This window comes from Gopherus evgoodei, chromosome 23 (assembly GCF_007399415.2).
Source record: "Gopherus evgoodei ecotype Sinaloan lineage chromosome 23, rGopEvg1_v1.p, whole genome shotgun sequence".
Lineage (NCBI taxonomy): Eukaryota > Metazoa > Chordata > Testudines > Testudinidae > Gopherus > Gopherus evgoodei.
Genome location: NC_044344.1, coordinates 2,211,306 through 2,233,700, shown reverse-complemented (window position 1 = coordinate 2,233,700; position 22,395 = coordinate 2,211,306). Strand labels below are relative to the sequence as shown.

Genomic DNA, 22,395 nt, shown 5'->3' with positions numbered 1-22,395 from the left:
GAGTTGCTCTGGTTGGATTTCTATGAAAAGCTAGTGAGCCCTGCTGGGGGCAGTGCCTCAGCCCCTATGGGATTGAGTGGGAATTTCCTCCCACTGTTACCTCACAATACCGTAGCTAAGTCACCACGTGGCAGCCATGTTTGCAGTGTTGAATTGGTGTGGACAGAGGCCTGAGTTGTTAGCCTGACCCTGTAGTGTGACTAGCCATGTTGGGCCCTTTCCCAGACCCGAAGAGGAGCTGTGTGGCTTGAAAGCCTCTCACCAACAGTCCAATAAAGGAACTTGCCCACCTTTGTTGTAAGCATCAAAAATGTTGAAGTTGGGTAGTGGTGGCTTGTGGGTGCGTCTCTAATACAGATACACTCAGGAATGTGGCTTGAAGTGTAGCTGGAGCACGACAAGTTTTTTATCTAGGGTGAGAGGCTCTTTTGAATGGAGGAAGAAGTGTTCCAGGGTTTGACATCTGCCAACAAAGTTCAGAAGCTACAGAGGTTTCACCATAATAGATCAGACACTGCCTGGCTTGGCTTGGCAGTTTCCTCACACCACTGAGGGGGGATGTAACCTGAAAGGAGAGAAAGATGAAGGTTGTGTTGGGGGTGGTGCTGAATCAGCTCCACTTCCATGGAACAGGTACGACTGAAGGCAGAGCTGGGAGCTGCGTGCTTTTAGCCTGACTTTCTTGTTAAATTACAGCCAGGTCTGACTGGCTTCCCTGAAACAGCCTTTGATGTCAGATCTATTTCCCCAGTGGAGGCTCTGCCTGCTTTGCAAACCTCTCCTGAGAGCTTGGCTACAGTTGCACAACAGCAGGGAATCTCTTACTAAAGCAGTGAGTTAAACAATGCCTTTCTGTTCCTAAGGGAATGACTAAATGGTGTGTGCTTGGGCAGGATTGAAATCGGGGCAGGAGGTGTTCATCGTTCATTGATTGAAGGGCTGCACTCACTCAGCTGCACCTGTGCACAAAATCAGTGTGATGCAATAGCCACCTCTATGACCTGTGCTCTAATTAGTGGAACAGAAGAAAAATATTCTCATGCTAAAGTGGAGAGAGGTTGGGAGCGTCTGAAGTGGCAAGGACTAGCCTTCGCACAGGGTGGCTACCATGCAAATGAGCTTTTATGGAGTAAATTACTTCTAGAGCACCCGTCGTGCGGCTGAGTGGTGACTGCTCAGTCCGTACCCTGCTGATGCCTGGCAGCTTTGTTGCTTGTCCTGTGTGAGCTCCCTGCAAGGCAGAGCCTAGTGAGCAGTGAGAGGCTCAAAGCCTCCTGGAGTCTGGGATCAGGACACTCAGCCAAGTTTAACTCTTACGTATTAAAATAGATCTAGGACCATCGCCAGCGTTAAGCTGCAGCTGAAAGTGTGGAATGATGGACACAGCCCTGGTTCCCTTCCCTCTGCCGCTTGGCATCTCATGAAAACTCAGTGTAAGCTCAATGGCTTGTCTCGCCAATGGAAGTTGGTCCAAGAAAAGCTATGACCTCCCTGGGACTCACAAGGCTATAACAGTGTCTCTCTTAACCTTTGTCCCTCAGTGGCCCTGCCAGGGGCTGGAGGGGGAGACCAGCCTTGGGGAGCTGTAAGGCTCTGTCTGCCATAAAGGGTGGGAGCCATTTTCCTGCGGTTGGAAAATGGGATGGTCCATATGGTGGAAACTTGACTGCACAGGTGTGAAATCAGATCTCTGAGACCTGACCCCCAACCTCAATCCGAGGTTCTCATGTGAGAGTAATGTGTGGCTGCAAGACACGAACGTCAGGCAAATGGTTAATTGTTACAGGGTTAAAAACCACTGGGCTAAGGCCCTTGTTAACATGGCTCTCTGATCTATAAAGAAAGCATAGAAGGTCTTTTCACCTTTAGAAATTCTGGTCTTTCATGAGGTGGAGAGGAGTGAGTTTAACCTGGGCTGCTTAAAACTCTGGCTCAGATCCTGACCTTATTTAAGTCAATGAGAGTTTTGCCATTGATCCCCCTGGGACTAGGGTTTCAATCTATTTTAACCACTAATGAATTTATGGCAAGGAAAAAAAGTTTGTCGGAGATTTGATGGCCTTCAGTTAATGAGCAAACTCTCAATTAACATCCCTGTGCTTCCCGAGGGAGTTGCCAGCAAACGAGAGGAGGGCTGACTTGATATTTTAAAGTTAAAGAACCAATCAAGAAGAAAATTTCTTTCCAGGCCTCCCATGAGTTATAAATATACCAGAACATGCATCAGCCCAATTTTAATTATTTCCAAACAATCCCCACAAACCCCCTTTGCAGATTTTAAGAATTTGCTAGTCGTGCTGGCTGAAACGGACTCTGCTCAGTGCTCATAAAAGCCTGTTCTCCACCTGCGCTGCCCTAGCCGCGATGCCGTCTGCTAATGCTGGTGGAACCGGTGATCTGACTTTACACGGTCTATGGCAGCCTGACACAATGAGATCCTGTTTCTGCTGCTGGGCTTCCCTGCTGCAAAAGTCAGATCCATCAGGTAGGGCTTAGCTAGGTGGGAAGGTTATTCCAGTTATAGCCATGAAGTTAAACAGGTAGAGATACACTGGTCTGACTCCCATGAAGACGCTCTTATTCCTGTATAAGGGGCTTTTGTTTGTTTTTGGTTTCGTTTGAACCCCTTCCCAGGGACGTTAGACAGGGCCTTAGTCATTGGCTGCAGTACTGCTATTCGAACAGAAGAGGGAGCCACTTGCACCCCAGAAGAGAGTAACTGGGACTTGATTTTCACGTCCAGTCTGAACCCTGCACCTGGGTCTGTGATCTGTCCACCTGTCTGGGGAGAGGGACCTGGCTGGCTGCTTTCGCCACCAAGGGCCTCTGGGAACTCTCCAAATGGGGACAGTGCAGGTGGCCAAATATTTACTTACCTGCTGATGAACCAAAGGGAAATGAGCAGCACACGCCCGTGGGTCACTCCGAGGATGCAGCCAGTATCACAGGGACTTTCCAGTGAAAATTGACAGAGTCGGTGGCAACAGCACTTGACTCAGATCAGCGGAAAGGCTCATTTAGCCCAGAGCGGCGGCATTAGGGGCCGATAATGGCAGAACAATTTGTTTGTGTTGCCTGTAGGAAGTGCTCCAGGGAGCCAGCCATCGATTGGGGCGAAGCATTAGCACTTGATACCTTCCCGGTCAGTCAGAGCCTGTTTGGCCTGGGAGCCAGATGGGAAGGATTTTGTCCAAAGAACGTGTGCGCTGCTTGGAGCCTGTTTTGAGTTGGGGGCAACCTCCCAGAATGCACCTAAGCCAACGCCATATCCTTGGCCGCTAGCTACCCAGCGATACCTCAGTTAGCGTGGCACATCAGAAGACCTTCCTCCTGGCCTTAGCTATGGGTTAGTACATGTCTTAATGCACAGGCAGAGCCAGAGGCTGGGAGACCAGATTCAGTTCCCAGGTCTTTGTCTCACCCTGGAAAAGAGGCTTCATCTCCCTTTGCTCTTCTGGGAGGATAATGCTCCCGCCCCACCTCAGAGGGGTTGGGTGACGTCTTTCATTCTTCCCCTGTATCTTAGCCTGATCCGGGGCTGTCCGGGTCTTCGGCAGCAGGGGGCCCTTCAGTCGCTCCGGGTCTTTGGCAGCACTGAAGGGCCCCCCCCCCCCCGCTACCGAAATGCTGCCGAAGACCTGTACCGCGGCCTGGCCAGGGTTCACAGGCCCCTGCAGGGCCTGGGGCAAATTGCCCTACTTGCCCCCCCCCCCCCAGGCAGCCCTGGCTCAGGGCACAGAGCAAAGGTGCTCAGCAGCGTAAGAACCAGACTGATGGGCTGCTTAGCCCAGTGTCCTGTCTTCCAGCGGTGGCCAAGGCCAGGTGCCCCAGAGGGAATGAGCAGAGCAGGGCAACTGGCATGTGATCCAGGCCCTGTTCAATCCCCATTTAGCACAGGGAAGACGTGACTCTCAGCCGGGAGTAGGACAGTTCTCCTGGGTCCCCACCCACTGGCCGACCCTTTGAGGCTAGGTGTGGGGAACGACAGGAGTTCACGCACATGGGCAGGGCTGCCAGCTGCAACCACTCGGCTCTGTAACTTCTCCAGAGTCCCAGACAAGCCCTGGTCTCTGGCCAGGTCCCTCAGAAGGGGGGGAGGAGGCCCTCAAAGAGGCTAAACCCGGCCAATATTTTCCTCCTCATATGTGCGCCAACGAGGGGCCCTGGCCCAGCAAAGTGCCCCACTTAGGGCTCAAGGAGCAGAGGGGCAGCCCTGTTAATCCGGATCTGTAAAAGCAGCAAAGAATCCTGTGGCACCTTATAGACTAACAGACGTTTTGGAGCATGAGCTTTCGTGGGTGAATACCCACTGGACACGCATCCGACAAAGGGGGTATTCACCCACGAAAGCTCATGCTTCAAAACGTCTGTTAGTCTATAAGGTGCCACAGGATTCTTTGCCACTTAGGGCTGTGTGCGAACATGGGATGAGCCCGGAGCTGAAGAGGAGAGTTGCATGGCCCTGGCCTTCGGGCTGAGAACGAGCCCCGAGGCCTGGCATGCAGGCTCTGAAAGGCCTTACTGGCTCCTCCAGCTGCAGCTGGCATCTAGGGTTGAGCTGTTTCTGGGGCAAGGGGGCTGAGGGATGCGTCTCCGCAGAGGACAGGGGAGGAATTCAGGCTAAACAAAGGCTTGTGGCAAAAAACAAAATCCAGCTCTGGTTATGCAGCTGTGGGTGAAATCCTGCCCCACCGACTTCAAAGGGGCTTTGCGCTGAGTGGCTCCACTTTGGCCGAGTGATCGGCTCACTCCTGCTCCCAGCGCAGCTCAGCTTTCCTGCACGCCCGCCAGGCCCGCTCCAAAGGAGAGGCAGGCCCAGCGGCTGGCTGAAAACTTGGCCTGGACCCTGGCCCATGGGCACAGCGAGCGTCAGCCCAGGGTGGCGCAAAGGGCCGGGCGCAGGTGAGCACGGGCCAGCCAGGCAGCCTGTGTCGCTTTAGCAGGTTGTTTCAGGGCAGCCAGACAGAGAGCCACTCCCGGGTTTCGGAGGCAGGTTCATCCTGCGTGTGAGCCTGGTGCCTGGCAGGGCTGGCTCGGGAGCTCCCCCCGTTTCACACCCAGGCCACTGACTGGGCACAATGCAGGCCCAGCTGACACCCCATGCGGCAATCACAGGCCATTTTGTCATGGGGCCGGTGCCCACATCCCACTGGCCCCATTTTCCCAGCAGCCTCAGCAGCGAGGCTGCGGAGTGACAGGGTCCCAGAACGGGCAGGAGGAAGGGAGCTGGGGAACGTGCCACGCGGCCCGTGCAGTCACACTGGGTCCCGCCCCCCCCCAGCTGCTCCATTGGTGATTAAGTGGACGGGGGCAGCTGCTGCACTGACCCACGGGTCCTGTGCGGTTAGTGGGCTCCTGGGAACAGGTCCATGGGCTTCGCTCCGCGTCGATTCTCCAAACAGCTGCAGGCATGTGAGCGTGTGTCTCGCCCCATTGATTGCCAGAGTCAACAGGCCCCCGGTGACAGCCTAGGGGCAGGGCCGCCTCGAGCCCTTAAAAACTGCCATTTGAAAAGGTCGCTGGGGAATTAAAAACTCATCTAGGGCTGAGCCCCCCCATCGGCTCCCAAGGATGCTCTGCGTCACAGGGAGGTGAGACAAGAGGGTGCCTCATCCTGCAGCCTCCTTGCCGGCTGCCCGGTGTGGTGCTGGGGTGATGCAGCGGCTCCAGCGTGGGTGGTCGGGGAGGTCACACCCAGCACGGACTGAAATCACTGGGGGCCAGTGGGTTTGTCCCTGTGGGCGAGGTCCTGCAGCTGGGATTCATCCTGCATGTCACCTCCCTGGCTCCGCAGAGCACGCACGCCGGCGGGACCCATTGCTGCTGCCCTCGAACAATGCGCCCACGAGGGGGGGGCTGCCGTAACGAACCCAGCAAAGCAGCCATGAGACTGCCACGTGCACACTCCCCTGTGCCCGAGTGGCGCTCGCCGCCATTCCAGCCCAATGGCGCTTGGCATGAAAACAACGGGACGTGCAAGCGCCCCACCTCCCCCCATTGCGTAACCCCCCCGTGTGTGAGCCCAGCCCCCCCCCGCCCTGCACACGCCACGAAGGAGCGAGCCCACCGCAGGGGCCCTCAGCCTAGTGCGCCCATCGCCGCGCCGCCCTGGGGCCCAAGCCAGACTGACGTGAGCCCGGCGGGGGGCACAAGGGATCTGGTGCAATGCCTGGTCCCGCCCATGGCCCCTGACCCACTGCTTCCTGCGGTGCCCAGTGGGTGGGGGCGTCGCCTCGCCCGCTCTGGAACGCGCCGTTCACCGGGCGGGGGCTGGAGATCGGTGCCCGTGGACGCGCTGCCTGGCCAGGACGCCTGGGTCCATGCTGCTGAGTGGACATGTCACTGCACCGAGACAGACAGGGAACCCGCTGACGGGCGTCCTGCCGCCCCGCCTAAGGGCCCCGCCTTGAGCCTGGCTCAGCTGGGGAGGGCCAGGGGCCTGGGGTGGGTCCGTGTTTGGGGGAGTGGGGTGGGGGGACCCTGCACCTCTGACTGCCCCAATTCCCTGGCCTAGCCCTGGGGTGTCGGATGGCTTAAGGAGGGGGGGAGTTCACCTGCTCAGGCGCCCCCCTGTGAAGAAGTGGGGCGGGGGGGTTCTTGGTTTGGCTTTGTTTTCCAGGGGGTTGCACACAGAGGGGTGGGACTCGGTGTTACTGGTTTAATGAGGGGAGGGGAGAGGGAGTTCGTTGGGACACAGGATCAGAGAGGGAACTTGGGACCCTGGCGATGGCCTGGAGGATGGAGACCCCAGCGACTGGGGTCACGGAGACCCAGCCGGTTTTGGCCAGTGGGAGGACAATGGGCTGCGAAGACAGGATCCCGGTGACCTGACCAGCCAGGGGCCAGAGTGGAGGGCTGAGAGGAGAGGAGACCCAGGAGACACTGTTTACGACCCTGTTTCCCTGGAGAGAATGGACAAAGGCAGGGCCTGGAGTTGGGGGTATCAGGGGCCCAGCTGGGAAGCAGGGGAGCGAGGCCGACCAGGATGCAGCAAGACTGGGATGTGCTGGGCTGGGGGAGGCCAGGCCTGAGACCCTGAGAGTTTCCTGTGCTGGGTTCAACCCTCAATAAACCTCGAGAGAGAGGGGACCCTCTGTGACACTCATTTGTTGGGGAAACTGAGGCGCGCTGACTGGGGCACTGCCTTTGCCTTTAGCTGGAAAGGCAGCAGAGTGGCTCGTACATGGGATTAGCCATCGGGCCAGTTCTGGCTCGGCTCCCCCCCCCCGCCAACTTCCTGGGTGGCCTTTGACCGCTGGCGCTGCCTCTTTTCTCAGCCATGGCTTGGCTGCTTTGCTGGCCAGCAATTTGGGGTGTGGGAATGGGAAGCATCTAGCACAATTCCACCCCCCCACCAACCCTGCAAAAAAAAAACAACCCACACACACACACACATACACGAACAATAGCCTGGCTACAGCCTGCCGGGCCTTTCGGGCTGGCCCAGCCGAGCTGACTGACACCCCCTTCCCCATGCAGCAGGGCACATGGCCTGTGACGCAGGGTACAGCCAGAGGGGGCGGGGCTGGGGAGACAGGAGGCGGAGCTTTGCCCCATGGGGGTGGAGCCTAGTCCCCTGCACCTTTAAAAAGCAGGGGCTAGGCCCCTGGCAAGACAGAGGTGAAAATTGACCCCGAGGTGACACCTGATTCCTTCGTCTGCTCCTTGCCGCCAGAGTCCAGCAGGTGAGAACGCTGGGGCGCCCTGTGCACGATGGGGAGGGGGCTGCTAATGACTGGGGGGCTCACAGACCTGGGGCTCGCCTGCAGCTGGGCACCTTTGTGCCACACGCCACTTCTAGGGTCCCCCTTAGCTCACGTCCCACGAGTGCGTTCCTGCCCCCACCCAGCTCTTTGTGTCACTGGCTCCACTGTCAGCTGGCCGGGTCCCTCCTTCTCCAGCCGGCCGGGTTAAAATCCTGCTGACGGGGCACAGGGAGGGGGCTGAGCACAGCTCCCCTCCCTCGCATGCCAGGCCCAGTGCCTGACCCGAGCTTTGGTAGGGCTGAACCCGGCACCAGCATAGGCCTTTAGGTGCCAAGGGCAAGACAGGCCTGGCAGCTCATTCGCCAGGGAGCAGAGCAGCCTCAGCCCCTGCAGAGGGGACACATACATACACACACACACACACAGGCAGGCCTGGGGCTCCCAGCCCCCCTCCCCCCAGGACTGGCCACAGCCTGCCGGTGGGCTTGTCCCCGTGCGGAGCTGACAATTGCCATGTGCCCCCTTTGCCCAGTGCTGCCCTGACCAGCCCCGTCCCTGGCACGGTGTGAGCGGGTCAGCTGTGGGCACCACATATCCCCCTGCCCCCGTGCTAGTGTGGGGTGGGGGTGGGACAGACCCAATGGGACTGCGCGTGTCACACCTGGCACGATGGCGTTTGTTCTCACTCTGAAAGCTCCTGGCGCTGATCGGGGGGCTGGGGGTGGGGGCCTGCCCTGACCCTGGCTGGCGGGGGGGGGGGAGTCGGCTCAATGCCTGGGCAAACTCACCCCACTCTGCACGCCCCCCCCATCAGGAGTGCATTATATCTGCTGTGTTTGACCCACATAGCACCAAGGGGGGGGGGGGGAAGCTCTGTCTGCACTGGTACGGGCGGGGGGGGGGGGGGGGGAGCAGGTTAAGGGGCCCTCTTAGGGCTTTGCCAGCTGTGAGGCACAAAGCACAGGCTTGGGGGAGCCTTGTGCTGGGCCCAAAGTTACCAGCCCCCCCCAGCCACATGCTGCGCGTGCCCTCAGCACCAGCACCCCCCCAACAGCCCCATCTCCTCCCTTGCAGCCATGAAGGGGGAGCTGGGCCTGTGCCTGCTGCTCGTCGGCCTTGCAACCTCCTGCCTCTCCAGGCCAGATGCCCGCCAGCTGGGCAGAGCGCCGGGCCCCGAGGAGCGCAGGAGCAGCGGGACTGACCCTGGCCCTGGCCCTGTCCGGAGAGACTTGCTCGGGGCCCTGTCTCAGGACCAGAAGCTCCTCATGGCCAAATTCCTGCCCCACATCTACGCAGGTAGGAGCTGCAGTGGGGCCAGCGCCAGGCAGATGCCAATCCTGGGCCTTCAAGCCCCTTTGTAACTGCGTGCCAGGGGGGCAACGTGCACACACACACACACACACACACACACACTCTCTCTCTCGCTTTTAAATCCACGTTTCTCTCGCACCGTCCAGCCTCCACTGATGGGCAACCACCTCTGGGGGTGGGTGGGATACGGCTGCTGTTCACGCAGCCCAGGATAGTTGGGGGGGAATTCACCCGATTGGATTGGTGCTGCGGGTGGGTGTGGGGGAGGTTGGCTGCCCCACCCCGATGCTGCCGGGCTGCTCAGGGGGTGCCGCCAGCAGGCTCTGGCCAGGGGGTTTAATCAGTGTCTCTGCTCCCGCTCCTGGCAGAGCTGGCAAACCGGGAGGGCCACTGGCACGAGGACGATGCCCTGCGCTCCCCGCACGACCACGACTATCCCGGCTGGATGGATTTCGGGCGCAGGAGCCTGCCCGAGTCAGACGAGGCCGCCTAGGAGCAGCATCCCGCGTGGCTCAGCTCCGCCCTGCGGGGATGGGGGGGCAGGAGCTGCAGGCTCCACCCCCAGGACCTATTTTTAAGCATGTCCCACTTGACCTTGTCTTCAAAGCCCTTTGCTGTTGCTCCCCAATAAAATCTGCTCAGCACAACCCCTGTGGTGTCTGTTCTCGCTGTGCTGTGATGGGGGCCTGAGCACCTGGGTTCTGCCCCATGTCCCCTCCTAGGGCCTCACTCCCCCCCGTAGGTGGATGGGGCTGGACGAGTGGCTTTAGGGGCTGAGGACACAGCTGGAGAAGGCAGCCAGCTGCTGCTCGTGCAACCCTCCCATACCCCCCCAGCCGGGCACTACCAGAGCCCCAGGGACACTGCTGTCGCGGCCGTCAGCCCCGGGGGTTTTGCTCTCCCACTGAGCCGGACACAGCTCACTGTGGCCCAGGAACCTCAGACTCGCGTCCACCCAGCAACCCCGGTCCCTGTTTGCTCCTGGGCGGGGAGGGGGCTGGGGCAGCTCCCCCCACAGGCCCAGGTGCAGCGAGCGACAGCGGCTGTTTGCTGGAGCTCAGGTAGCCCTAGGCTGCCAGGCTGGAACCCAGGGCAGGCTGCTGCAAAGGCCCTGGGCCTCCTCCGGTCCATGGCACCATCCCGTTGCCAACAGCTCATAATTTATGTTAATTTATTCTGCTGAAGCCAGAGCTTCCTTTCACCACCACCCCCCTACTCACTTTAAAAATAAAGGAGGGGGGAGCTACAGCTAGGGAATCTCCCCCCAGCTCCACCCTAATTTAAAAAGCCAAGGCCCAGCCTGGGGCTCCAGTCCCTTCTATGGCCACATGGGGGCAGCCTGCAGTGGGGCGGGGGCTGGTGTCCTAGGGAATGGGTAATGCTGGGGGTGGGTGGAGTGAAGATGGGGTGGGGAAGTTGAGGGGGCATCAGAGGTTCCCGGCTCCGGAGCAAGGGCAGGAAGAGCAGCAGCAGGTGGAGCTGGCAGCAGGGCGAGGTCTGGTCATGCTGCAGCTCCCTAGACAGCAAGGCCTGAAGTGGAGGGGGAGGGTTGCTTCCGCGCCCCCAGGCGCAGGGATCCTCCCCTGCAGCCGCTGCCCCCACCCCTGCCCCATTACTTTCCACGCCCACTAGCCCTGCATGTTCAGGACTCACTGGTCAAGCTCTGAGGCACCAGAAGAGCTCCCAAAGAGCAGAGCGCATGGTGAGAAAGCCCAGCAGTCCCCTGATTCCAGGAGCTGGAGCTGAAGGACAAGAGTTGCAAGACTGGTAATAAAATTGCCAGCGCTGGCCCTGCTTCTCCCTGCCCCTGGCCCTAGACGTGTGGAGGATGCCCGAGCTCAGCTGCTGGGCCAAATCCTGTCAGGGTAATTGCAGCTGCTCAGAAGAGCTTTGAGCTCAGGCCCAAGCAGCTGCAGAGCACAGGGGTGTAGGTGTCTGTGTCTCTGTGTGTGTGTCTGTGTCATGCTGGCAGGGGTGTTTCAATCAATCCCTCCAAGCAGCCACCCTCACTACAGGATGGGTCAGCAGCGGGAGCTGCTTTAGTCCAGGCCCCGGGGGTGGGGGGGTGACACAGGCACCATCCCGCCCCCCACCCGAAGGTGCCTGCAGCCAGGGCAGGTTCAGCTTTGCACCCTACGCACAGGGCAAGAGGGAAACGAGGGCCCGGCCTTTGAAAAGCAGCAGCCAAGCAGCTGACCCCCTGCCTCACCCCAGCTTTGCTGAGCCTGTGGGGGCAGTTCCAGGGACCACCCCACTGCTGGGCTCTTGTCATGGCCAGGCCCATCAGCCTCAGCAAACCCGCTGGTTGAGATGTCAGGACCCCCGGGCCCCGCCCTCCTCCGCTGGCGCCGCAAACACCAGGCTGGAGCTGCTTCTGATCACGTTGTGTTTATTTCACCAGAAAGACACAGCTAGGGGGGAGTCATTGCGGGGGGGGGGGGGGGGGAAACGACACCAGCTAGCGCAGAGACGTATGGAGAACAGCGGGACTTTGGGAGCAGCAGATGTGCATGCAACAGCCACTACCCCCCAGCAGCATGCAGGCCCCTGCAGGGAGCCTTCTCAGTAGCTTAGTTTATTGGTACAAGACAAAACAGTTGTTTAAAAATCTCTGTTTTAAAACGACAGGTCGGTGCTGGCCCGGGGCTGCCTCCCGCTGGGGGGCTGGAAATCACACAGCCCAGCCCAGACCTGCCCTGCCCACCCAGGGATTCGAGCAGAGCCCAGTCCAGGGACTCGGGCCAGAATTGCTTGGGCAGGGCTGGGCAGTTCTGCTATTGTCCAATATTAACAGCCGAGCAGAACATCCTGCACTGACTCCCTCCCTCCCTGCCCTCCCGGGGAGCAGATTCCTCCCCCCGCAGCCAGGTCCGGCCCTCAGTCTGTTCCAAGGACCTGGCTTGTCCCTAAGAGTGTCACTGCCCCCCTCCCTGGCTGGAACAACCCTGCCTGTTCCTCATCTAGGTCCTCAGCCCCCTCCCCTGGACAGGCACGGCTGCAGGACCCAGCCTTCCCCCCCACCGCGTGTTCGGCTAAGAGCAAGTGTAGGGAGGGGGCTCAGGCAGTGACAGGAGGCACCAGTACCACCTCACATAAACCACAGAACTGAGCCACTTCCCTGCCTGCAGTTCCAAGGGCAGACACCCCCCCCCCCCAAATCTGTGCCCACCAGCTTCGCTGAAGGCAAGCTCAGGGCTTGGGGAGGTGGCTAGAGCCCCTAGGAGCAGAGGCTGTGCAACACTTCCCTCTCCAGAGCCGCTGGCCCTCAGCCCGAGCGTCCAGACCCAGTTTTGTGGTCCTAAACCCCCCCACACACACACACACAGCCCCTCAGGTGCAGTGGAGGCTGAGATGCTGCTGTCCTGCAGAGGGAGGACAGGCCAGTGGATCACTCTGAGACGGGATGGGCAGCATTAGCTGCACCAAGGCTCCCCCGGCAGGCAAGGCCCTCTGCTACTGCTGGGGAAACAGCCCGGCTCCAAGAGCCCAGAGCCAACGTTACAGGCCAAGGCTGAGTTCCAGCTCAGCAGTGTCCCCACCCTCACCCCCTTAGCACAGGGCATGCGGGAGACCTGCTGCACCAGGGGGGTGCTATGGGGCAGCCTGAGCCCCAGGGGACACATCCCCTACTCCCAGCTCAGTGGCAGAGATCCCAGGTGCCTATTAAACTGCAGCAACTGATGCACCTGTTATCACAGCCACTCAGAAAATGGTCACCTCACCCCCATCACCTGTGGCCCCCCCCATCACCTGTGGCTGGAAATAAATTAAGACAACAGAGCAGACCCCTCTGCTGAGCCCAGCTCCTGCCAGCAGCCAAGACCCAGACAGATCACTGCTCTCACCCCCCACCACACACATACCCCTCTGCCAGCTCCTGGCTGGCTGGAAAGGGCTCTGGGGAGGCCCAAGTGGGAGCCACGTTGTTCTGCAGGGCATCATGTCCCAGCCAAGAGGCTCACAGGCTCCCAGTCGGGGCAGAGTCCCTAGAACCAGCTCATGGCTGTGTGGTGGGGGCCAGCGCCGCGGTGGGCTGTCTGCTCTCCCCTGCGCCCTGGAAGGAGGCCTCTCCTCTGGCCACCACTTTGTCCAGCCTGAGTCTCTTCAGCTTCTCCACCAGGTTCCAGCTGAAGATGTTGCTCTTGTTCTGGGCTCCGCTGGGCTCAGCAGCGCTGCCGTCATCCAGCCCGGGGGCCCTTGAGAAGGGCTGAGCCAAGCCTGAGCTGCCCTGAGACCTTCCCCCCAGGCTGTCCCACTGCTCCCTCAAGGGGGAGAGCCAGGAGGAGGGCTCTGGGGCCCGCAGCGCAGCCAGGGCGTTGCCAGCCCGCACCGAGGCCGAGATGCCGTGTTCCAGCAGCAGCATGACGAGTCCGAGAGGTGCTCGGGGGCCAGGCTCCAGCGCCTGGGGCATGGGGCCGGCGGCTCTCAGCCTCTCAAAGGGCCCACAAGAGGGCACGACTGTATTATAAAGACTGGGAGAGGAGAGAGGGGACAGAGCTGGTCAGTACAAGGAGGTGGCAGCCCCACAGGCGGAGCCGGGGCCAGGAAAGAGGAGCTGACTCTGGGGTGACTTTCCCCACAGTGCCCTTACCTGGCCTGCCCCATGCCCCGTTCTCTCCCCTACACACCCGGCTCTGTGCCAAGCTCTGGACTCCTGGCTCTGTCCCCTGACTGTCCAGGTGCCACCGGCTCCCTGCCTGGCGCAGTGTGAACAGTTTGCTCCAGCCAAGCCCCCTGCAGCCCTTGCCAACACCCACTGCAGCACTGAAGGGATTTGCCCCGGTGCAGCCCTGGGTGAGAACTGGTCTGTTCAGAGTCCCTGACCCCCCCCCCCACAGCTAGCAAGGAGCTCCTCTCTCCAGGCACCGGTCCCGTTAGCTCGTATGCTTAACGAATCCTTTACCATTAACCTGCAGCAGCCAACACTCCCCCCCCTTAGCCAAGTCACAAGGTGCCGAGAGTCCACAGCGAGTTTGGGACCCCCTTGCCCAGGCTGCGGGCAGCACCTCCCACCTGGTGCCAGCCATGTTAGTCTCTTTAGGCCTAGAGAGAAAAGGGAGGGTGGGTTAATGGCACATCCTGTGTCCAGGCAGCTACTGGTTAGTGGGTTAGTTGGTGCTCCCCAGAGGGGGAGGCTGGACTCAGGCTGCTCCTGCCACATGCAGGAGGGGCACGACCTACACACTGCATGGCACTGCCAGGGCCCCTGGCATGTTGGGAATCTCAGCCCGGGGGGCCTGGCTCCTGCTGTCCAATCGCTCATTCATGTCACAGCCAGTGCCAGGTCTCTGCAGAGATCTGACTCCTGGGCTGCACAGAATTCCCTTCATCTCATGGGAGGCAGCAGCTGCCCGTTCCCAGCTCCAACAGGCTCGTCGGCCGGCCAAGAGCAGCCGACCGCTGGTTCCTTAGGGAGCAGGGTTTCTTAGCACCTACCCACATGACAGGGACACCCAGGTGCGCCAGTTCCCGAATCCCCATGCAGCCATGGGGCAACGCAATGGGGCATGTGGGGAGGAGCAGCCTGGCCCAGCCTCTGCAGTCCAGTCCAGCGGTAACCCCACTCACACCTCGCAGCCTGCAGGGGGGCAGACTTGGGGGACAGCGTAGTTCTGACCCAGAGCAGGGGCCAGCTGGCAATAGTCCTCTTGGTCACCCTCCAGGAGCTGCCCCCTGGGATCCCACTCAGCCAGGCAGCTGGGGGGGGATCCTTCCTGCAGTGTGCACACGCCCCGCCCCCGTGCTCGGTGTCTGTGGGGCTGCCGCGCCCGGCTCTGCCAGCGTGATACAGGGACTCTTACGTTCGCACCGAGCACCTCAGAGCGTCAGGGACTGCAGGAGGCGCCTGCCCCAGGAGTGTCGCTGCCTAGAACCAGGAGCCATAGAGCAGCCCGAGGCGGGGGCGGGGGGAGAAAAGGAGACCGTTAGAGAGGGGGTGATTGGTTCGCACGGAGGCGATGGGGGTGGGAGGGCGGGGCCCTGGCTGCCTTACCTGGGCGTCACCATGGTGATCTCCTTGCTGGGGTGTAAGATGCGGCAGGTGGTGATGGTGAATGTAGATGGAGTCTGGGGAAGGTTGTTAATGGAGGAGTGGAACACTGGCATGGACAGGAGACACGGGGTTAATGTATGGGGGGGAATGGACAGACAGACCTGGGCACAAAGACAAAACCCAGGGGCCCGGGGCTCTGCCTGCCGCACGGCACAGGCCCCCAGTGCGTCCGCACGGAACAGGGAGGCAGAAGCAGGCCGGTGCAGGGACCCTGGCTGGCTCAGAGAGCCACGGGCTCTGCAGGGCTCCACCGGGACCCCAGCTGGGGGCAGAGATTCAAGGACCAAGGCTGATGTTTCCGCACAGCCTATTTCCTGCAGCACCAGGCACACGAGAGCAGCTCCCTGAGCAAGAAAACAAAGGCGTCTGGGGGGCCGGAGCGCCCCATGGGGACTGGGGTGGAGAGTCTCTCGGGCCCTGGCACAGCTGCCCAGCAAGAGACTGGAGAGACAGCCAGGTGCCGCATCCACATGGGGATGACCGAGACAAGCTGGACGTGCAGACAGACACGGGAAAGAGAGACAGTGGCAGGGGTTGGGGGATGGGGCAAGTCACCCGGATGGGTTGGAGCAAAGGACCAGCCTTGTCGCATCCCAGCAGGGGACAGGGCGAGTCCCACTAGCCAGGCAGGGCCAGGCCAATACCCACCAGCTGCTGGCTCAGGGTCCCCTCCCCTCCCCATTGGCCCCCGCTCACCACTGGAGCAGCCCTTGGCTTTGGATGGTGTGGAGGCAGCGAGTGCTGGGAAGGCGCTCAGGTCCACCTCATCCTCCTCCAGGTCGTTCAGGTTGTAGATCTCCTCCAGGTCCACGTCCAGCTGCCGGAAATCTTTGGTGAGCACGCCGGGCCGGGGGTCCAGGATCCCACCCAGGTTGGGCTTCGCCAGCTGCTGCCAGTGGTGGAGAGTCACCGAGCCTGGGGACAGACACCAGCCATGCAGATCTCCAGCCCTCAGCTCCGTCCCATGCCGCCAGGGGCCCCAGTGCAGAACCATCCCCAAGCCCCCTCCTGCGGCAGGGGAGTGTCCCAGGCTTGCAACACAGGAGACCCCAGCAGCAATGACGCGGCTCTGCCCTGCCCAGCCCAGCCCTTGGAGGGCAGCAGTGTTCACAGCACCCAGCTGGCTCCTGGGGAAGGGGAGTGGGGTGGACGACACCAGGGGAGAATTTGGGTCTTGAACTGACTCAAATGGCGAGCTCGGCTGGGAGTGAAAGTTCAAGTGTCACAGTAACTGAGGCTGCTGACTGGCGACGGGAAAAGGCCACAGACAGACTGACCGACCGCCGGGACTGCAGACAGACCGGCCTGGCCTCTGGACAGACCGGCCTGCAGACTGACCTCAAGGACTGCATTGAAACTGGTCTCATTAAAAACAGAAGATGGTGGAACCAGAAATGAAGGACCCAAAACGGGGTGCTGGGTATTAGGCATAAATGTGGGACAAATAAGGGGACAGGCTGTTCCCCTCCCCTCCCCTCCCCGGTACACTTTTGGGGCCTCAAGGAAATAATTTTGGGGGAAAGACAAGAGAAGAAAGGGGCTCCTGACGCTAGTTTCACCATTATGGCTGCTATCCACCCCCCACCCCCACATACACACACACACACACACACCCCTCCAGCGACCCCGGGCCATCTGCATCCTAATGCAGAGACCGCCTGAGCAGACTGGGCCAGAGACACCACCACCTTTCCTGGCTCCAGCTGAATCCCAGACCTCCTGGGATGAAACAGTGTTGGACTCTCACAGCAGCCACAAGGAAAGCTCCAGCTCCTTGCTGTGGACTTCCTTCCCTGCTGGACAGGTGTTACCCACTGAGACCCTGCCACACTAGAGGGGTTCCCTGCTAGAACTCCCCAGCCAAAGGGAGAGAACAAAAATTGTTCCACTGGACACCTCACTGACCCCTTCCACGTCAGAGGCTTTAACCGGTTTGCCACCTCCTGTAGTGGGAGGATTTTTATGTTTGTATTTTGTATAATTTAGAATAAAGGCTAAAGAATAATGTAGCATGTATTACATGTATTTATGTATGATCTGATCATATCCTGCCAGCCACCCTTCCTGAAAGCAGAAAGAAATGACGGAGGGTGGCCATTGGTAAAGATGCATCAGCCAGAATCTGAGCCGATTTCAAGGCAGTAACAGACCTTTCAGAGTCACCACTTTGTTGTAGGTTTAGCATTTTAAAATACATAAAACAATGCAATGATTGATGTTCCTGTCTGAATGCTCTGTGTGAACCAAGCCTGAGTTGTGTGAATGAGGAACCTGGGTGTTGGAAGATAAGTGTAAAGGCCTCACCAGGCCAGAGGTTCTAGGGAGGAACCAAAGACAAATGTAAGGGCACCAGGAGATTGCAACACGTCCCTATGGAAATGTCAGAGGACGACAAATTAACAACTCTAAAAATACGACCGGCATCTACCAATGGGGACAAAATAGCTGTGATCAAAGCCAGCCTGGAGTAACTCCCTAAACAACTTCATAAAAAAAAGTTTAAAAACCAGCACTTGAACAATTACAGCATAACAGTGCAAAACTCATTAGTCTCAATAAAAAAATTAAAAAGAAAAAATCACTAAACAGGGTGGGTGTGTGTGTGTGTGTGTGTGTGTGTGTGTGTGTGTGTGTGTGTGTGTCTCTCTCTCTCTCTCTCCCCAATGAATGCGGCAAGTTGCCTTTTCCCCTGAAGAAGATCCTGCCTGCTGTTATAAGCACAACACTCATCTGTCCCTTCGCAGTCTGCAGGCTCTGGATGTCCAGCCCCGGACCTCATTCAAGGCTGTTTAATGCTGTCCAGTGACTGGCTTATGCAACACTGTTGGCCCAGTTAGTCCATCTCAGTTAACACAACAGATAACTCCCAAGGCTGATGCAGGCGGCTCTGCCAAGCTGCTCCCCTTGGGCCCGAGCCCAAATCTGGTCTGTTCCCTCCGCGCGAGGTGCCCCAGGCCCATTTGCTCCCCTCACTCACCTTCCAGGGGCTTGACGATCTGCAGCTTGTCCGGCAGATAGGAGAGGGAGCCGAGGGAGAAGCTGGAGCCCCCGGTGTGCTCCGAGCTGCCCGAGTAGTTGGTACCGGTGGACAGGATGCTGTCATTGGGCGTGAGGAAGCCGCTGGAGCTCTCCACATCCCCAGCCAGTTGGTTCAGCTTCTGCTCACGCTCCGTCTCGAAGAAGGAGCGCTCCGAGGCATGGCTCTCCTGGCGGGCGGACAGACGCTGCAGCGCTGCCTCCAGGTCATGCCTGCCTGGGGTGCCCGGGGTGCCCCGCAGCTTCTCCTCACCCCTGCCGCAGGGAAACAGGAGATAGTTGGGATGGGCCCCGGAAGCTCAGCCCTGCAGCCGGGTGTGCCCTGAGGAGGGCCAAACAGTGCCCTGGCTGGAGCACCCACAGTGCCCCTGGGCACCACCCCAGTGCAAGGGGCACTCACACCGTGTCCCAGGGGGTGAAAAGCTGCCTCAGCTGACTAGTGCAGTCATCATCTATGGGATAGACCCTTCCTCTCCATTAGCCCCTCGCTGGGTTGGGTCCTGGCACCAAAGCCAAAGGGGCCACCTGCACCGATCTCACATGCCAGCGACACCCCACTGGGGCACAGCCAGACCCAGGCACGCTGCTCCAGTCCCCTGTCGGGGGTCCTGCTCCTGACACACATCAGTATAACATCAGCCAGGGGACCCAGGAGAGCACCTCTCCGGAGAGCCCAGCAGGGGTCAGGTATGGGGTGGGTGTGGATGTTTGCACCCCCGTCCCCCGGCATCCCTCCCCAGCACAGACTTTTCGGGGGGAAGCGTGGAAGCCCCAACTGACCCCAGCCCACCGGTGCACGGCACCCACCCTCCCAGCTGCCGGGGTGGGGGGGGGGACACTTACAGGCCGCTTTCCAGGTTCTCCAGGGCCAGGCTGGCGCTGTCTGACCCGTAGTAGCTGGTGCGGGGTGTGCTGACCCGGCTGCACCCTGCCGAGGGGAGAGCAGAGGACGGTTTGGAGCTGGGCAGGTTTTGGGGTGACTCCGCACGGGACTTGGCTTTGACTGCCTGGTTCACGACCTTCACCGTCTCGAAGACCCGCTTGTAGCTCCTGGGAGGGGACAGTGCCCATCAGTGGGATTCCCTGGCATGAGCCTCTGCCCTTCCCCCCACACCAGACAGCATCAATGGGGGGCTTGGCCACCCCAGCCCTCATCTGGGCCCAGGGGACACCCCCTCAGCACCCATCCATCACATGGATCCACTCATGTCAGGTTCACTGCATCCATGAGTTGCAGCTAAGCCTGTACCCTGGGAGACAGCCGGCTCCCCTGCCCCACGGGCCCAGCCCCACAGCGCAAAGGAGACTCACTGGTACTCCGAGGACGACGAGCTGTCGGCTCCTTTCCTCATGATCCCTTTGATCTCCGCGGCCAGCGAGTCCTGCGGGCAGAGAGCACATGGCGTCATAATGGGGCCGGCGAGGGGAAATGCCAGCTGCCAGGCAGCCCGGAGCCAACCACCCCCGGGCACCAGGACCCAGAGCTCAGCACGGATGTGCCCAACATGCCACACTCGTGCATCCCTCTCATCCCTGCAAGGCAGGGCCATGCCGGCTTCCCCTGGGGCTGGTGCAACAGGCCCGGGCAGTTCAGTCACGCACGTGGCACAACGCCCGGCTCACCCTGGGGCAGCAGCCCCCAGGAGCACAGCTCCAACGCGCCCAGCACTGCCAGACCCACATGCGGGACCCAGGATGGGAGTCTCCCCGTGGCGGTGCAGCCCAGTGCCCCACGGCCGTACTCACCAGGGGCAGTAGGCTGTAGCGATTCAGGCTGCTGCTGGGGAGGTTCCGGGTGCGCAGGCCTTTGATCTCCTCCTGGGCCTCGTGCAGCATGCCCTCGCACTCGGCGTATTTTTCCTGCAGGTCCTGCATCTGCCCGGGCACAGGACGGGGGTCAGGGTGGGGGGAGCAGGGCCTGGCACCCCACCACCCTCAGCATGGCAGCTGTGCCCACATACCATGCTTTGTGCTCCCCCACCCCCAGCGCTTAGAGAGCGAGTCTGGGCCTGCCCAGGGATCAGGCCGGTGGATGGAGCAGCAGCGGCTGAGCGCTGAGCACTGGGGACTCAGCACCGCCCTGCCCGAGGGACTCACCTCAGTGCGCAGGTTCTGCTGAGACGCCTTCGTCGCGGCCAGATGCTGCTGCAGCTCCTCCAGCTCCACGCCGTACTGGGGGAGACACAGCAGGTCAGGGCTGCCGCCACCACCACACTCCAGGGAGAGGCCCCAGCAGCCAGCCAGACACAGGGCGCTCCCCGGCCCCGGGTCAGGCACTCACCGTCCGGCACTTCTGCTGCAGGTCCACGATCTGGGCCAGGAGCTGGCTGATCTCCTCCTGCTGCCGGGCCGTGTCCTCGGTCTTGCGGGCCAGCTCCTCGGAGAGAGAGGCCACATGCCGGCTGGCTTCAGCTGGATGGAGGGGGCAGGAGATTAGCTACTGAGCAGGGATCCAGGCCCATGGTGGCACCTACCCAGGCTGGCCATGCCCCATGGAGACCTGGGGTGTCTGAGCTGGCCATGCATGGACTGGCCCCCGAAGGAAGGCTACTGCAGCCCCCTCCCCAAAGAGCCCCCCCGACCCGGCGCCGACGTACAGAACTGTTCCACACAGTCCAGCATCAGCTGCTGCTCCTGGTCCTCGTACTGGCAGGTTTCCGTGGCGATGCTGGTGGCCTGGGGGAGAGATAAGGAGCGTTAACCACACCGTGACCAGCCCACGCCCACGCCGGCTCCACAACACGTCCCGGCTCTGCAGGGCTTCCGATGGGGAACAGCCCCCGGCTCGCCTGCAGCACCAGGGCAGGATCAAGGGGGGCTCAGCTGCCAGCTAAGGGTGGGCAGGGAGGGTGGCTGGGACAGAGCTCCCTTGGGACCAAGGATCCCCCCACCCGCCAGGTCACTGGCTGCCTATTCCTATAAGCCACAACCACCTGCCTTGGCCATCGCTAGCCCAGCCCGGCCCAGAGCACCCTCCCACCCGCCTCGGCCATCGCGAGCCCAGCGCAGCACCACCACCACTCCTCCTTGCCAGCCCAGCCCAGAGCATCCCCCCCACTCCCCGCCAGCCCAGCCCGGCCTGGCACAGAGCACCCCCCCACCACCAGTCCAGCCCAGCCCAGCCCACCGCGGCACAGAGCACCCCCCCACCAGTCCAGCACAGCACAGCCCACCGCGGCACAGAGCACCACCCCCCCCCACCAGTCCAGCCCAGCACAGCCCAGCCCACCACAGCACAGAGCAGCACCCCCCACCAGCCCAGCACAGCCCAGCCCACCACGGCACAGAGCACCCCGTCCCCCAGCTCTCACCTCCGAGCGCAGCTTCTGGTTCTCCTCCTCCAGGACCCTGAGTTTCTGCTGCAGGAGGTCGTACTGGATGTGCTGCTGCAGGGACAGGGAGGACTCGTTCCGCCGCAGCCTGGGGGGCAGAGGGGTCGTGAGCAGCCGCAGCCCAGGCACCCAGCCCCCTCTGTCACTGGGCAGGGAGGCAGCCCGTACGGCTCCACAACCCCCGCCCCCGGGAGGGGGCAGCATCCCAGAGAGGGGCCCATAAACCCCCAGCACCACTCGGAGATGGGCCAGGCCCCATGCCCCAGGCGGGAGGAAACGGGACCCAAGGCCCTTCCTGTACCCAGCTGATGGGAGAAGGTGGCAGAGCCGCTCCGGTCTAAGGAGCTTCCCCTCAGGGCAGGTCCCAGCTGAGGGCAGCTCCAGGGCCAGAGGCTTTAGGGTTCAGTCGCTGAGCCCGGGAGATGGGGGCCCGGCTGCAGGCTGGGCAGGACGTGGCTCTGTGGAGTGAGCGAGGCACGAGCCGTCCTGCAATGAGCTAGCTAAGGACAGTCTCCCCCCCCGGCCCCAGCCATAGGAGCAGGGCCCCCCGGGTCACTCACGGCGTGGCAGTGACTGTGGCTGGCTCGCTGTCCTCCACGGTGTTGGTGTAGAGATGGAGCAGGTCATCCCGCATGGAGACCTCGTGCCGCAGTTGGGCAACCTGGGAGGAGATGAGAGGGGAAACTGGGCACATCAGGGGGTGAGGCAGGCTGGGCAGGGTCCCCGGGGGGCTCCCACTCACGTGGGGGAAGCAGCTGGGCCTGGTCACCAGCCTGACCTCAGCCCAGGGTGGTACCAATACAAGGGGCTCCTGCACTGCGCCCCTCTAAACTCCCCCATCACAGACAGTTGCCCCCTCACTGGGGGGCACTGCAGACACTGCGGATGGGATGGGCCCCAGGGGGCAGGGCTGGGACAGGCTTGCAGGGCAGCCTGGGGGAAGCTGGCTCACTGGATG

General features: G+C 61.0%; 2 protein-coding genes across 6 annotated transcripts in view; one reads left to right on the top strand and one right to left on the bottom strand.

Moving 5' to 3' along the window:
• Positions 1–7,631: 7,631 nt before the first annotated feature.
• LOC115638877 (gastrin/cholecystokinin-like peptide) lies at positions 7,632–9,585 on the top strand. Its single transcript, XM_030540903.1, has 3 exons — positions 7,632–7,685; positions 8,781–9,002; positions 9,386–9,585. The coding sequence occupies exons 2-3, from the start codon at positions 8,783–8,785 to the stop codon at positions 9,508–9,510; spliced, it is 345 nt and encodes a 114-aa protein (XP_030396763.1). The 5' UTR covers positions 7,632–7,685; positions 8,781–8,782; the 3' UTR covers positions 9,511–9,585.
• A 1,825-nt stretch (positions 9,586–11,410) lies between these two features.
• The window catches only part of HAP1 (huntingtin associated protein 1), a 34,658-nt gene continuing 23,673 nt past the window's right edge, over positions 11,411–22,395 (bottom strand). For 2 of the 5 annotated variants that reach the window (XM_030540874.1, XM_030540878.1), the window contains 12 exons: positions 21,998–22,098; positions 21,417–21,525; positions 20,703–20,781; positions 20,387–20,517; positions 20,203–20,277; positions 19,852–19,980; positions 19,417–19,487; positions 18,949–19,155; positions 18,047–18,360; positions 15,766–15,984; positions 15,010–15,115; positions 11,411–13,489 (listed from right to left, as the gene is read on the bottom strand). In XM_030540874.1, coding sequence (XP_030396734.1) covers positions 13,015–13,489; positions 15,010–15,115; positions 15,766–15,984; positions 18,047–18,360; positions 18,949–19,155; positions 19,417–19,487; positions 19,852–19,980; positions 20,203–20,277; positions 20,387–20,517; positions 20,703–20,781; positions 21,417–21,525; positions 21,998–22,098 — 2,016 coding nt within the window. In that variant the 3' untranslated portion in view covers positions 11,411–13,014. Of the gene's footprint in view, positions 13,490–14,818; positions 14,884–15,009; positions 15,116–15,717; positions 15,985–18,046; positions 18,361–18,948; positions 19,156–19,416; positions 19,488–19,851; positions 19,981–20,202; positions 20,278–20,386; positions 20,518–20,702; positions 20,782–21,416; positions 21,526–21,997; positions 22,099–22,395 lie in introns of all 5 variants that reach the window. The other 3 variants (XM_030540875.1, XM_030540876.1, XM_030540877.1) reach the window with 3 other exon arrangements.